At 32.0% G+C, this 17,361-nt stretch overlaps 1 protein-coding gene across 1 annotated transcript; it reads right to left on the bottom strand.

The window, feature by feature from the left end:
- Positions 1 to 16,626: 16,626 nt before the first annotated feature.
- Positions 16,627 to 17,361, bottom strand: LOC145724313 (uncharacterized). The gene is made up of 3 exons (XM_081972481.1): positions 17,199 to 17,361; positions 17,022 to 17,142; positions 16,627 to 16,969 (listed from the first exon to the last, which is right to left on the bottom strand). Exons 1-3 carry the CDS (start codon positions 17,281 to 17,283, stop codon positions 16,858 to 16,860), a joined length of 318 nt encoding a protein of 105 aa, XP_081828607.1. The 5' UTR covers positions 17,284 to 17,361; the 3' UTR covers positions 16,627 to 16,857.

The raw sequence follows: 17,361 nt of genomic DNA, 5'->3' as shown, positions 1-17,361 counted from the left end.
ATTATGAAAAACTGAAAAATTGCTTAGTATTCACCAAATATTTTTTATATATTTCTAAATAACAAAGTCGACTGGTGCAATGTCTGGCCAGCAAGAAGACCAAGAGGTCGTTGAATTAAGACCTAACCATTTTGGTATAATGCGTTGGAGTACTGTCGTGCTGGCCATCGTTTGAACAAAACTTTTTTTTAAGTAAAAATCATTCAAAGTTGACCAGAGAGTTAAGTATTTAGTACTTTTTCACTCTAGTTCATTTCCTCATAAAGTGTATTTACAGGCAAATTGTTAAGTAGAGCAAATAACCACACATAAAAAGTACTCTTTTTACATATTCACAAGATTTTAACACTGGCTTTGACCATTATATTTTGTTTTGCAAACTGCAACTGATATAAATGCAGGAATCTATACTTCCGTCCTGTTGAAATACTGGTCAATTTCTTATCAATAAACAGGAAATACATTAAATTAATACTAAAACAAAATCCGTTAGTGAAAACTGATTAGTGAAAGTTACACTGACCCTGTTCCCATCTTAAGTTGTAATTACTGCGGTTTAACACAAAAACCAGTTTTAACTGCATTCGTATAGAATTCGTTATAAAGCTCAAATCAATAATAAATAATTAAGAATTACAACTATGAATATACTAATACTAATAATACTAATAATCAATTTTGTTTATAGCACCCTCACAGCAAAAATAACATGTAAAAGCTTAATATTATGAGCCAAATTAACCTAAAGCAGTAAACAACAGGATTACAAATTAAGCTCCTAATTTTACTGAAATAATTAGGAAATTTTCGAAACCAATACCGGTAATCATAAACCTAGTTGATAAGGTAATTTTAACCTTGACTTTATTAAACAATAGGAAAGATGTGGAAGTATACACGGTGTTGGAACAATAAATCCAAGTGTATGCTCAAATGGAATTATTTACCTGAAATTATACGTCACAATGATTTAAGGAATTTTTACACAAGCTGGCTCAAAACAATCAGTTTTTTTTATTTTTGTATTGATTTCCGAAAAAATTGCACCATTGAAATATGTGTAAGTTACGCTATTCTTGATACACTCAGACATATCCTGATAATTGATTTAATATCGATCATCGATCTGCTAGAAACTAATCCACGGCATGTCGTACTTGACTTTCGCCTGTCACGTGATACTTGCTGTACATTATAACTAAATACTTTCCAATGCCTTTCTTTATACGCGAGCATACAGTGCGAACCGTTTTGTATGCGCTGCTTTATGCAAAGGACATTCAACTTATGTGAGACATATACATAGTGGGGCAAATCACATATCAAAACGAAAGATTTAAAGAAAAATACTAGATACAACTAGAGACATACTTAATTAAACCGGTTTATAGGGTGGCTTAGAAAATTGGAAACAAGAATGTCAAATGATCCTAAAAAAAATTGTAATTTGTCAAAAATATTTTAACAGATATTGTATAAGTTAATAGCACATTATGAGTCATTGTATTTAATATGTATACAATTGTCAATTGTCAAATGAGGAGGTATTTAAATATCATTTGTTAACAGCTTGAGTTTAGGTTAACTATTTTATAACATCAATCGTTTTATCCTCTTAACATTTGAATTTTGACAGCTTCAATTTGACGTTGCAGGCAATTTTCAAGTTCAAACTGTATTTATTAGATTCACGTAACTGTTTTAACTATTTTTTAGACATTAATTTTTTGAAACTGTTGTCATTTCAACTTTGATAGTTTCAAATTAAATTTTCTCAGGGTCACCTGACTGCCTTTGGTTGCCCATTTAACAGTGTCACGTGCTGCTCTAATAATTTCTATTCTCTTTCTAATTCTCTCTTTTTATCAATTTGAACAGTATTAATTCGATGCCCAGTTAATTTTCACCTATAAAACTGTATTCATTAGGGTCACGTGAATGTTTTAACTATTTTTTAAATCAAAATTGTTGTAATTACAACTTTGACAGATAAAATTTGACATCTGAGATAATTTTTACATTCCTGTTTGAGTGCCAGTGTAATTTACAATCGCAACTCAAAGCACGTGACCTAATCAGTGCCAGTGATTTTAGTTTCGAAACTTTGTATTTAAATTCTCTTAAATATTTTAGGGGATATTGCATGGTTATTCTTTAAACCAAGTTTAAGTTAATTGTGGTCCAGACTGTGACAGTAGAGATGGAAAAGGTCACAGTCTAAATCACACTTTTGGTTCAAATGGCGGTAAATAGCAAATTATGTAATTAAGTTATATTAAAAGTTAGTATAAGTAATTAAGTTGAGTTTAGACTGCGAATGTTTAATAGCATGCACTACAAAGAAAGTCACAGTCTGAACTTAAACCTTCAAAATCACTGTCGTTGCGTTCAAGAACAAATTTTCATAAACACTATTAGGTCTGTTGGTAGAGGCAATCCCTGACTGGTTTCCAACTCAGAAACGGTAAATGGCGAGTTTCATTGGTTGAATGGTCACGTGACTATGACGTTTATCTATTTCTCTGGTTACTAGTTGGTGATTTTTTCTGCGAACAGACCTATTATTGTTAAAATGTCAAATTTACAACTTTCTGTATTATAATTAGGCACTCCAATGAAATGTCAAAAATAGCTGATTGAAACTTTTGGAAGGGCAAACACGGACATTAAAACACACTTTCTTATGAATTTGGCAGGCATTTTATGGAATATCAACTGAAAGTCTTCAGAAAATCGCTAAATTTCAGCTAAATCTCTACCAGTATTCATAAGAAAGTGTTTTAATGACCGTGTTTGCCCTTTCAAAAGTTTCAATCAGCTGTTTTTGACATTTCATTGGAGTGCCTAATTGCAAACTTGACATTTCAACAAGACATAACCGTAAAATTGTTTATGGTTATGTCTTCTTGGAATGTCAAATTGAAAACTCAAACGTCAATTTTCTGCAAAGTTATTTGCCGGCTTGTGTCATTGTCATTTAATCGACTATGGGAATCAGGATATTAATAAATTTAAATTTTTTCTAAAATATCTATACTCCAAAACTCCAAATTCTCCTACATTACCTAAACTATCAAACAGAAACATATATCAACAATTAAAAATAATAACCATTTAGGAAATTAGATATAAACTACTTTTCAATTAATAGGAAGAGGAAATCTTCTTTCAAATTATTCATTGTTGGAGTGTTTAATTGGGTCAAACACTTTTACATCAGGTGGTGCATTAAATTAATATCCTAATACGTTTTTATTGTTTATTAATTATCTGCAACATTCACTAAAATGTACTAATTTAATAATTACATCATTGTTGAGAGTAATTAACTTGAAACTCAAAAGTTTTCAATCTTATGCTTTTGTTATCTTATTGAAAAGGCGCCTTACTTTTCAATCTAGACAGAAAACATGTTGCCAATAATCGATATAACTCATTAAGTAGATCACATAGATTACCAATTTATTATGGATTTTAAGTGGTTTGTTTATCCTATTGTGTTCTAAATGGTAATGAATATTGAAGCTCTTTTATTTTTAGATTATGTGCATGGAAACAGATAATTTGACATCCTAGTTGATTTCTTAGATAACCTCAGCGATCATTTATGTAACTTGTGTAAATACGATGGGGCCTTCCGGTTTAGTTGAAGGAAATGACCGCTAATTGAAACACACCAACTATGTGCTTTCGTTTCAAATATCTACGCCCGATGATTAATAATCGATTACGCAACGATTTGCATCCGATTCGAGTAAAAATCGCACCTTAGGGAGGTTTAGCAATCACGGTCGGCGAAAGTCAAGAACCACAACGATGAAGAAGCTATTATATGTTATACATTTTGAACGGTTTAGGAGCGGTCGTTCACACCTTGTGATTTTCACTTTACGTCCAAGACAACAGAAGGATGACGTGGAAGTCAAAAACGTAACCTACATAGTAAAAATTCATGCGTTAACATAAACATGTTTTACGCGCGTACTTAACCTAAATTTGCTATCAGTTTTTGTGCATTAAATCGGTTGAGGCGTGTTACTTTCAAAATAAAAAAAAATCAGCATTGTTTTGCCGATTCAATGCCAGGCTTAAACGTTTTGCATTATTTGCACAGTTTTATTGTCCAAAAATCGAACAATGACTTTGGGGAATTTTAAAGGTTAATGCAAAAGCTGAACCTCATGTAATAAAACAAAAAAATAATTAAGAAGAAAAACCGCAGTATGCGTGATTTTAAGTACGTGCGTACGTACTATCCTAATTTTACAATTAAGTACTAAATTGTAGAACACTACAATGTAGATCAAGGCTACATGGGATTTACGTGAAGCTGGGCCTGACGTGCGTGTGTTTGGAATACGTAATCAACGAAGATTAGTAGAAGAAAAATGTCAGATTAACAACAACCTTGTAATCATCTAATTCCAAAAACAGGGCTTAATATTGACCTATATTAAGTAGGTATTGTTTGTCTTTCTTGTTAAAACACTAACGTAATAGATAATTTAGTATGAGGAAGTCCAATATTGTTGGCTGGTATAGTGTAACTGGAATACCAAGAAATTGAATGACATTTTCAGGTATAGAAACTTCAAAATTCTTCGTACCTTCTTCTCATATAAGTAATCGACGGTAAGAAGAAAGAACCTTTTAATTCTCTGGACAAAAAAGAAGAAAAACTTTGACAATTGGTCATCGAAATTCTGATTGATATTTTGTTACCAACTATTATAACTACAGACTGACAGATGCCTTCTATGAGATTTTTTGCAATAGTTTCTTTTTTTTATCTTTGATTTACAAAAGATAGTTTTGAAATTTTCTCACCTGTATAGATGATACTATAAAAATCATAGTTTTAAAAATTAGAACTCTATAATTACAAATTGGTCTTAGATGACTCTAAAAATTGCAAAGAATGAAAACAACACACTTTTTTAAACAGGTTTATGTAAAGAATCTTGATGTTCAACATTCTGAGATATTTTTGTAATTAAAATTGAAACACCCTGTATGTGTGTATATATATCTCGAAAACGACAAAAGACACAAAACTTTACTTGTTTCATTATTATCCAGTACTACACTTAAATTAACTGTAAATTTATTCATTATCCCTTAATTATTATTATTGTTAATTACGTATAACTAACGTCATTCTAAAACTATATTCTTGGTAAAAAAATTAATTACTAACATTTCTCACACAAATGTTAGGAGAAATGTCATCGACAAGGATAATTACAACAACAGCTATAAATATCACCAATATCCCAATTACTCTGTAAGCACTTAATTAGACTTCAATCACCTACAGCTGGATTTATGATATTCTATAAGGAAGTTTCAAGTATGAATTGTTTAAAGGTTAAGCACAAATAATACTTGGTTTAATTTAGTAGTTACGCACGTATTGATTTTTGATATAAAACACTCAGTTTGATTACTCTTTTCAGCGTTCAAGAACAATTTTTAAGTGCCAAGTACCAAACTTGAAAAAACCGGTTTTTTGTCTTGACAAAAAAAGCACAATGTGATTTTAACAAGAAACAAATTAGAATGTGATTTACTCAATAAGCGGCAAATTTCCGTTTTTTTTTCTCTAATTTCCTGTTTGCGTAACTGTAGAGCTCGCGGTTGAGTAAACTAGAATTTGTCTGTTACTTTTAGAGATGGGTAAATTACTGGTAAAGTACCTAAATATTTTACTTTAGCAGGAATTTTTTTTTACAAATTACCAGTAAATTACTTATGAAATAGAGATACTTCTGGCATTTCAAATTTTGACAGCTGACTGTACCAAATTTTGTAGTGTTTTCCAGGTTATTGGAAATTTAATGAGGATTTCAAAAATGTGCTTAAAACAGTCATTTTCTTACTCCAAGTACAGGCAATTTTGTTACTGACTGTTCTTTAAACCGCGTTCAAATTTTAGAGCACAATTTCAACTGATTTAAATATTTGCTACACCAAACCAGTTTTTCCTAAATAACTCGAAAACGATAAAAATTACAAAAAAAAATTAAAATACCAAAAATGCTCCTTATCAACCCAAAAAAGTTTTCAGGACCGTTTTAATTTTCCTGCATATAGGGTGTGCAAGAGAAGTATGGTGGTTCACTAATTTGGTCACCCTGTACGCAATTTTTAAGATATAATTTTTTACTCCACTGAAAAGAGGCCTCATAACGGTTATTTTAAGTTGAACCACACTGAACTCCCAAAAATAACCGAGTTATAGGGTGCTCAAATTTCAAACCACAATTTCAACTGATGATTCAGTTTTTGCTAAAAAACTCAAAAACAGTAAAAGTTACGAAAAATTTTAAAGAGGCAACAATGATCGTAAAGAACCTAAACTCATCCCTGGAAGTTTCACAGTGCCGCTACTATACAGGGGGGGCATAAAAAAGTGTGGTGATTCAGATTTAAGACTTTTCAAATTAATGACAGCCATGACAGGAAAATGATATCGTTCAAGCAAATTTCATTCAAATTTACTAGTCAAATTGGTATTCTCTGAATTTTACTCACTTTCTTTCTAATTTTACTTTACCTTACCGGTAAATTTACACCCATCATTAGTTAATTTACAATTTACCTTGCACAAAGCATGTTTTTTCAAATTTTAAGTTAAAAAACACTTGACCTATTAATAATTTGTTATTGTTACAGTTTGTCCCGACTGGTTTTACAATTATAATTCGTAGTAAACAATATTGTTTGAGTCACCATTTTAAATACATAAAAAAAATCTTATCACAATCTGTTATTGAGTATGATGTACTGTTATGTTAAGTAGGTTATTGTTTTCGATTTTTCCATCAATGAACAATGTGGAATTAAGTGTTGTTTGCTTATTTTAGGCAAAGTCACTTGAAAAGCAAATTTACTGAGACGTTATAATTACTTAACTTGGCACAGCAATGACTTTTGAAAAATGTGAGTAGCAGTGACGCCTCATGGTCGTTATTTAAGTAGGAAATCCAGAAAAGAAACGTTCATATTATAAGTGTCATTTTGACCTATCTGTCAAAATAGCTAGAGAAATAGAGCACAAAACCAAAGATGAGTTCTGTATGTTTCAACCGTTTTTGAGATATAGGCAAAGAACATTTATGAATTAGTAGGAATAACCGTTAGTAAAACACACATTTCCTAATAAAATTATAATAAATATTTACCAACAATTATAGCCAATAACATTTATTTAAACTGGTCCTTGATTCCACCAGTTGCAAACATAAATCCGTCTGTCAAATAATTGTTGCTAACAAATTCATGCAATTTATCTTTTTAGTAAATTTGCGTATAACACTGAATTTTCCCATTAACACGGTTAATTGCTTGCATTATTATAAATCAACCGTTGTTAGATCATATTTTCCTGAAATCATAATTAATTAGTCCGTGATCTTTTACCGCCTACTGCGGGCGGTCGCTTCAAAAACGGAGCGACTGTTTACGACGCGTTTTTTTCGTGTTTCATATGGTTCAACTACCAGTTTGTAATGTTAATTTTGCCACGGTTAATTTATGAACGAAATACTCGCAAAACTAGTCCAAGTAAAGTTCAAATCCGCCAATGTAATGGGTGTGCGTATGTAACCCAAATAACGGTGCCATAAAATATCTACAATTGTTTCGAATGATTGCTGCTTGTAAAGCTATTTCAAATCTTTTAATGTGCATGTAGGGACTGAATGTTAATAATAGAGCGTTTAGAATGGAATTTACGGGCATCTGAACTAGATGTTGTTGAGTTTTTGGTTATTCGTACTTTAATTGCAGTAATAAATTTAAATTTATGATTTAGAGGGATGATACGTTACAATTTAGTAGTTGGTGGAAAACAATATGGAATTGGTAGTTTAAAATATATTTGATTTGTGAATTTAATATCCCTTGCTAACTGAAATGTTGGCTCTAGTCGCACTTTATGAAGAAAACACTAAACTAATCAATTCTCGCACAACTTTAAAAAATGTACATTGTTTAGACGAAATTTTAAATAATGAAGAAGATTTATAATAATAAGTCCACATCTGCAGGATTTGCGTAAATCATAATTTCATAGTTTGTTCTTCTTCTTCTTCTTCTTCTTTCAACGTCCATAGCGGTAAAATCAGTTCAAAAGTCTAACGAGCGAAAGCCGTAAGCGCCGAATTGAATAGCAATGTGCGTCATTTACGTCAAACGTCCATAAATCGTGGTTAACACGGTTGCATGTGTGCCGGATCGGTAATTATAGTGATTCAACGTGTGGAAAATAATAGAAAATATGAAAAATGCATTTTGGAAAAAAACTGCAATGGCGATTTCTCCTTTAAACAATCGAGGCGACAGATGCAATGTCAAGCGCACGTTGAACTTGAATGTTTGCGTGCTCTTTCATCACCGATGAAAGTTTACTTGATTATGGCAGATTTCTTTGCTTTGCAAATTAAATTTAGCATTGTAATTTATGATTTATGATTGAATGATTACATTACTTGTTCTTTCTTCCAAACCTTCACCAAAACTCACTAAGGTGACAGAGTGTTATTGTTGAACAAAGAAACACTCAAAACTCAAGAGAAACTTTAACTACTAACTAACTTTGGTTGGTGCTCTTTTGGGGTATCGAAATTTGGGTAAAAGGAACCTGTTCACAGAAAACCAATTAGGAATTTGAAGTGTCATTGGTTATTTCATAGTTATGCAACTACATTTGGTAGTTGGATAAATACTCGAGCGTACGATTCACTGAATTGAAAACGTGAACCTGTACAGTGTGTCGCAATAGTACCAGGCGAAAGTCAAGATCATCGTCCGCTAGCCGGATAAACACTCGTAAATGAAAGAATTATCGGATCGTTTAACTCTTTCGTTACTAATTAGTCGTCACGATTGGTTAGTGAGAACAACGTCATTTAAACCTAAAATTTGTTGTAAATATCAACAGTGAAAATGTGTTAATAGGGGTAAACGAATGTGGGATGTTGCTACTCCAAATCCTTATCCTCATGAGCAAGAAACTTATCTGATCAATGCCCGATGTCTTAATCATACTCAATGATTACATTTATCTCGTAAAACATATAATCCAATCAAGGAAGCGGATCGGATAATCAACATTTGAATCCCGTTTATTGTATATTGTTGAGGTTTTGCTAGTCAGCTTCTACAATCCATAAAATAGAATTCGGACAGCTTCTTCTTTTTTTCCTTATTCATATTAAGATCTCGCGATCTGTTAGTTTTGCAGGTTCCTCTGAATCAGTTCCTGGCAGGTGGACTGCCAGCTGTCCTTCCATCTCTTAGGTGGTCCTCCGGGTGCTCTTTTCCCCATTGGTTTCCCTTCAAGTGCGATGCGTGGTAGTCTTCCGTCTTCCATTCTTCTCACGTGAGCGTAGCAGTTTCTTTGTCTGCCCCATCTTACGATGTCTTGCACCTCACATTGTTCCCTAATGTCAGTGTTCCGAATTCGGTCTATTCTTGTTTTTCCCATTACAGTCCTGAGCGTTTTCATTTCGGCTACTCGAAGCATTCTTTTCGTTTTGTTGGTTTCTTCTTTGGTTTCTATTCCGTATGTCATGATTGGCCTGATACAAGTCTTATAGATTCTGACCTCGCTATCCTTTCGCATGTATTTGTTCGCCCATATTATCTGCCTTAAGCAGCCCGACATGACAGACGCTTTGTTGATCTGGCTTTTAGGTCCTTCACTGGGTCGTGATAACTCGACAGATCCATACCCAGATATTTGAATTGTGAGACTTGCTCGATGATTTTGTTCTGAACTACCAGCTTACATGTTACGGGATCTTTAGCAATGGTTATGCTTTTCGTTTTTTCCATAGATACGGTCATGTTCATCGATTGGCTGGCCTGGCAGAATTTGTGTAGTTGTCTCTGTAGATCGTCCTCCGTTTCTGCGAAAATAGCTGCATCATCGGCGTAACATACCATGCTGATTCTTTTATTATGTCCCATATTTAATGATGATACTTCCTCAATAATTCTGTCCATTAAGAGATTGAACAGAAATGGGCTAAGGCTGTCACCTTGTCTGATGCCTCCTGGTGTCGGTATTTCTTCCGTATAGGTGTCTCTTGCCTTTACTTTAGTTATGTTGTTCATATTGAGACTGCGGACTGCTCTTACGATGATGTCTGGCGTTTCTTTCGCTATCAGTATATTTATGATGTCGGAGAGGCGAACCCTATCAAATGCCTTGGTCAAATCGATGAAGCAGACATATGCTGGTCTATTAAATTCGATTAATTTTTCTTAATTTTTCTTAATATGGCGTCGGTCGTAGATCTGTTTCGTCTGAAGCCTTGTTGTTTTTCGCTGTTTGTTATTTGTGTTTCAAGTCTTTCCTTCAAAATGCCGTTAAAGAGTTTCATGCTTGTATTCAGCAGAGTTATGCTCCTGTAGTTGTCTGGGGGCGTCTTGAATATAGGGATAGTTATACTTTTGTGCCATTCCGTAGGTATTTCCGATTTTTAGATGTTGTGACATTTTTTTTTTAAATAAAAAAAATCATTTTTTATCTAGAAAAAAAGACAAACTTCTGTCTTTGTAAAAACAATAATGATACACTTTGTAAATAAAATGTTTATCTGTTTTATTTTTATTCGTGTTACGCCAGACAAGGTAAAGATAAATCAGGTTATACATCAACTTAAAAGGCTGATGCCACGTATAACCTGTTTATTGTATTGTTTTCTTTGTTATTAAATTTTCCGCAAAAAAATAATATCAAAATCATGTGTGTTTATGTGGTTTTTAGTAAATATTGCTGCAGTTCCTATCTTTTGTCTGCAGTGTACGTAACATAGGGTAGACAACCTAAAGGTTTTAAATAGGTACGTTGAGATCGTCTCTCTTAACAAACACGTTGTTGCCTAATGGTTTTTTTCTTCTCATCTTTTCTCATCCTCACACTATTTTATGATACCACTTTTGTTAACTTTTGACATTCATTTATTTACCAAATTGAAAAGGACACTGTCTTTTCCACAAATAAATGTATTTAGCTTCAACAAAAAAGCATACTGAACATCTTTCGAGCCTATAAGATACCATCATCAGTAGATAGAAGAGTATTTAACACATGTGCTTTCATTCATTTCAAAACTGCCAGTGACGTGGCTTTTAGAAACTGAAAGGCAATCTTTAAAATGCAGTGTTGCACATTTTCTATTTTTTTTTAGAAAACTGGCAAAGATAATCCGATTTGGAAACCGGGTATGAGTTTGCCATAAAATTCTGTAAAATGTTCCCCATTTAACCGACCCTGTATCTCCAAAGATAAACCCTGTATAATAAGATGCTGTAACAAGATGTCTTTTAGGCAAATTTTTTTTGTCATAATGGAATGTGCTGGATGTAATCAATTATTTTACAAAAAAAGAGTAATCATCACTTTAATAATAGTTTAAGTAAAGAAAAGGCTTTGACAAAGTTTACTCTCTCTCGTTTCGTTATTGTCACTTTTTTAAGATAATCAATTACACTTAATAATTATATTATCTTTAATACATTCCATTATGACGAAAATTTCTGCTTGAATATTTTGACAAAAAGGCAGTCCTGTTTCACTCTATTTGAGAAAAAACTTTGAATTAAATATCTCAAAAACACTAAAAATCTGCTCGCGAAGGAATTTTGAAATTTCCAAAGCAAACCAATATTACTCTTGATTGATGATGTTGTTAACTTTTTGCATCTAAATTCAGCACATTCTGTATTTGTAAAAATTTGGTAAATGAATATTGTTAAATAGGTTTGGTAACCCTACATGGAGTTAACATTACAGTCGTGGTGTCAATCAATCACAGTTTAGTTAAACTTCTGTCAAAGTGACGTTTTTGAGTTACACCGTGTTTAAAAGTAATCCCTTTTTTTCTTGGATTTCAACTAATTACCATTAATCTGTAAATCATCAAATATTTGATCTTATAAGAGACTATTATTTTTCGACCACACCTACAATCATGATAATCGAATGCAGTGAATTATATTAAAAGGCATTTAATAATTTAAATTAGACCTCCGCAGATAAATTACAATAAGAATTGACTCTAATATTCGATACATAGACGATTTATTAACAACCTGCGCCTAAAACTAGGCAGGCACAAACCTTGAAAGCTGATTTAAGGCAAACTTTTAAAAAGTATACATACACATGTCACACGAAAATTATTTTGATTCGATTCTGGGTTAAGGTTATAGGCGGTAGGCTTGGTTTTTTTTCGCGTTAAGCCATCTGGCTATACGTGTCTTGTAAATCTCGGGGAATTAAGCGATAAGACGAATACGAATGCACGCATTAATCCTTTTTGATCTGACCTTTACCGCGCGTTTTGTGTAGACGTGGTACTTTTTATGGAACGAGTTAATTAAGGGAGCAATTAATTTGTGAGATAACAAATTTCGAATCCAGCCGATTGTATGCAGCAAGTTGGATTACACATTAGAGAAAGTGTCTTGACATTAACCACGCTAAGTTAGAAAAATCTTTCCCATGGTGACAATACCAAAATCGAAACCTCGCAGTCTGGCTATATTGCCTTGCAAGCAGATCAAGGTGACCTAGTGCCCAACCCTCACCACAATTAATTACCTTCAGTGATCGGTAGCGATGCTGAAAAAGATCCATCTCGTAGGTATTATTATAATGTGAGAAATACCGTTGTCATCGTTTAGTAATCCAAAACCAGAAAACCATTAAAATTTCAAGAAAAAATGTTTCAGGATCATCTCCACAATGACCTTGTTCACCATTTAAAATTTTATTTTACTTTACTTATACAGCGAACTAGCAAATGAGATGATCTGTATACAGGGTGGTCCAGTTTTAAATGTCAATAATTCACCAATCCATAACCAATTAAAAAATAAGTTGACATGCATTATGTAATTTTCCTGAAAACTGATTCCTAAGGAAAATACAGTCCTTCAAATTTCTGTTTAAAAAATCGGTTTTTTGTCATAACTGTCAAACCGTTGGAGCAATTTTGATCAAATTTAGAACACTCATTATGAAATTGATACTCATTATGAATGACGTTTGCCAAAATTCTCCAGTAGCCTAGATACAGGAAGATGGTTATAATGTTTTTGCCTTCTACGTCTCTAGATATTTTTCAAAAATTACGTGTTTTTTTTTAATTTCATTGTTTACGATGAAAAAGAAATTATCTCTTATAAAATTCTGATTTGAAACTTCTTTTACGATATAATTCAATTATTACTTTCAAAGACCCAAATCTATCCCAACCCAACTTAAAAATTGTCTTGGAAACAGAAAATTCACTTAAGAAGCTTAAAAAATTTAATTGTAGCTAGTTTTCATAGTTTCCAGACAAACTGAAAGACTTTAGTTTTGAAAATTGACTGAGAAAAGATAAAAATTGATTTCAGAAGCTTAAAAATTGTGTTTGTAACCAGTTTTCATGCAAATTGAGAGACTTTAATATTGAAAATTGATTTGTACTTGTAGACATAAAAAACTACTTTTTCTAGAATTTTTTACTACAAATTCTTACATTTCAACCTTAAAAATTGACTTGAACACCAAAAAGTGACTATGAACTAATGATAAGTAATATCATAAGCTTAGAATTTGCATTTGAAGTAAGTTTTAATTTTTAAGACAAATTTCAATATTTTAGTTTTGAAAATAGTCTTAGATAGAGGAAAATAGTCTTAGATAAGACATTGAAATTGTCTTATCTAAGACAATCTGTCCTTAAATTCATGAAAATTGTCTTGAAAACTAACTTTTCTTGCTTTTAATTTTCTCAGAATTCTGGACTATTTTTAGTGTTTCAAAACTGCTTTCAGCTTGGAAAATCTAGTTTCAAGACTATCTTTACCAAGTTATTGACACAGCAAACTTAAAAACAATTTTCACATTCTTCATTCTCTTAAAATGGCATTCCAAGCTTTGTCACTATTAAATTGACTTCTAGACCTCTTTGCTAAACATTTTTTGACTTATCAGGTCTAAAAGCCAGTTTGTACGCTGTCCATAGTCTTGAAAATGTTATTTCAAGCTTCTTCAGTATTAAATTGACTTCTACACTCATCATAGGTGCAATAAATTGTAGCATCTCTAAGAAATTCAGACTGTTCTTAGTGCTTTTAAAGACTGAAAAATCGAGTTTAAGACTATTTCCAAAGTTTCTTCAGTAATAAAAGTAAACAATTTTGGTATCAAATGCTACGATATTAATCTTGAGAACTAATTTTTAGAAATGAAATAGTCCGAAAATTTAATTTACTTCTAGACTTGTTCCAGTCCCGAAAATTGAGTTGTACACCAATTGAAGTCCTGAAAGTAGACTTTTGGACTCTCTTTAGTCCTAGTAAAGTCAGTTCTAGCTTTAAAAGTCAACTTTTAGATTATCTTTAGAAGTAAAAAATGGGTTTCATGCACAATACAATCTTTGTCTGGATTTCGGACTGTTTTTAATTTTTGAAATCCAGTTTCAGATACTCGACCAGGATGGCAGTCTGAGAAAACGAATTATAAGACTATTCCTAGTAGTAAATAGCAAGTTTTTAGACTATTCAGTACAAATTTGGACTCTCACAAGTCTTGTCTTGTTCAGTTTTACACTATAAAACGATTTTTGAAATTGAAATTTGGAGGACTGTATGTTCCTTAGGAAACGTTTCTCAGAAAAATGACATAATGCAAGTCAACTTATTTTTTGATTGGCTATCGAATGATGAATTATTGACACTTAAAACTGGACCACCCTGTAGATCCTTGAGGTTAGTCTGCCAAACTGTTTATTGACAGTTTCCTAACTTATTTGAAAGTAATCATAACTAACCAAACCTTAAAGTACATAATAAAATGTAATGCCCTTTTCACAATAGACTTAAACAAAAAGTTTCAGTTAATTTTGTCTCAACGTTATGAATAAATTATGAGTAATTTGAATCTGTCAGAGAAAGCAGCATTTAATTGTGAACAAATAGATATCACTAAAGTTATCTATTTACGTTTACATTTATGTGTTTAGTTCTACTTTTACCTTTAATGTAAAAGAGGAATTAAGTCATATGTGCAGCATTTACATAAATCTCAACACAGTGGGCATAGATAGTGATTACACAAACTACGAACAGTGCTGTGATTTACGCAAATACTGTGAGTGGATAAGTTCAGTTATTTCTGTTTTCGTTTCGTTTGACCCATGATTTCGGATTCAAACGCGTTTTGATCTAAATATCACATGACACCATAATTACAAAAATCACACATAGATCACGTGACCTTTGGATCATGTCCTATTGGATTTGAATCCGAAATCACAAACCGAAGTACACTTGACTGCACTAGTCACAATGGAGTCAATTGAGTGACAATAATTGTCAATTTTAAGTCAGCCTGATCTAGTGAGAACACAACTCATATTTCGAAGAAGATTGCAACGTTGCCATACATCCGCTCTTTTAAATATATTTTTTATTTCTGATAAAAGTGTAAAAATCTATAGTTTTATTAAATGTCATAAATTATCAGCAAAATAAAAATTGAAAACTCTTTACCCTTATACCGATAATACACGAAGAAACATACCATTACTGCATAAGATCCTGGTAATTAAATTAAACGTTTATTATTCATTTATTAGCAATAATTAAATTGAAAACACACTAAACACGTAGGTTTTTCAGACTTATCTAATAAATTCAAGTAAATGCTAAGACTGTTTTTAGTTGAAACAGGATATGTAAGTATATGAAAATAGGTTCTAAAACCGTATAATAGTACTAACTGTAATCTAGGTTTTATTCATAAATTAGAAATCAAAATATGCCCATAAAGCTACGATAACCAATAAACGTTCCTAACTAATTGGATACGTTTTTTTTTATGTCAAGAAAATTGTGTGCAATTTGTCTACTTGGCTAAAGCTTCTCCTCAAACAACACTCCCTATCTATAATGTTGCAATAAAACAACATGACCCGTATTGATTAATATCATTATTATCAATAATACTACCTATAAACAATTTAATAACGATCTAATCCTTGCGTGCGGTGCCAACGTTGGTTTATCTCGATTTAATTATGCCAATATAATATAAATTACAAACTAATAATCTTATTCCATGCCATGTCTATAGTATAATTAATGGCTTTGGTTTTAATTGTGAGAATCCCATTGACTATAGGTACTTTATTAACTATGGAAAAATGCAACAAAATATTAAATTTATTAAGCGAATAACTGTAAAACGTTGATCTTTTAGGACAAATTTCAGTTATCAGGGTTGAAATAATCACTCGAAGACACGTAAGGAAAGTTACAGCTAATGGTAGATCATTACCGCAATTTGCAAAGTGTAAAATGACTAGTTATTTGACTGAAAGCCATCCACAATAATAGTCTGATAATAAGTAAGTGCTAAGAAATTGGCTAATGGATTAAGCAGCAAAAGAACTACATTAAAAAACAGTTTACATTAATGAATGTTGATGATGATTCAAGTTTGATATTTAACTAAAAGAACAAAAACTGCAATTAATGGCATATTTTACTGTCATGTAGAAGCATATGTAGCAATCAAAGATTTGGTTTGTAATCTGTTAGGATAGAAACTACGCTCAATTCATGATAAAAACAACTTTTACTAGAAAACTTTAAGACTGAATAGAAGTCATATAATCATGGTAAAATTACACAAAAAAAACGCATTAAAATAGTTAAATTAGATGATGATTTGATGAATTGGTCTGATGTAGTTGATTGTCATAATTAGGGCTCTATAAGGTACTAGAAAATCATTACAGATATGTCATATTATACTGACTGTAATTTGGTTTAGGAATAGTAATATTTTTAAAGAATTCCTGACACTACCTTTCCTAATGGCTTTGGACAACATTCGGGATACGGTTTACTATAGTCAACTTCTGTGGTTCTATTATCGCCTCCAATAAAATATCCACAACTGAAATTTTAAGAAATATAAAAAGATCGTAATAAGTTTTGGTTTTACTTACAGTTGTATTTCAGCCACTGAACGATAGCAGCTTACGCTTATACATTCATTTTCTATTTGTGTTCTCTTTTCTCTATTTCTCATTGGTCCAGTGTAGCGAGTCCAACAGTTGCCTGGTTTACCTAGCCCAAACCAAATTAAAAATTCTACATTAATGTTGTTGATGTGGCCAATTTACCTGCTGGTTTTGGTAACATATAAAATGTACATAAAGCAACAGAAACCAAAGACACAAAAGTGAGAAAAAACAAATTGAAATTCATGTTGTTTTAAAGCTGCAACATGGGTGACAGTATTGAACAGAATAGAAGACCACTTTGTTTATATGTAGACTATATTTA

Source organism: Ips typographus, linkage group LG2 (assembly GCF_016097725.1).
Source record: "Ips typographus isolate SLU linkage group LG2, UJ_Ityp_2.0, whole genome shotgun sequence".
Lineage (NCBI taxonomy): Eukaryota > Metazoa > Arthropoda > Insecta > Coleoptera > Curculionidae > Ips > Ips typographus.
The sequence above is the reverse complement of the archived record's forward strand: the minus strand, read 5'-3'. Positions and strand labels throughout refer to the sequence as shown.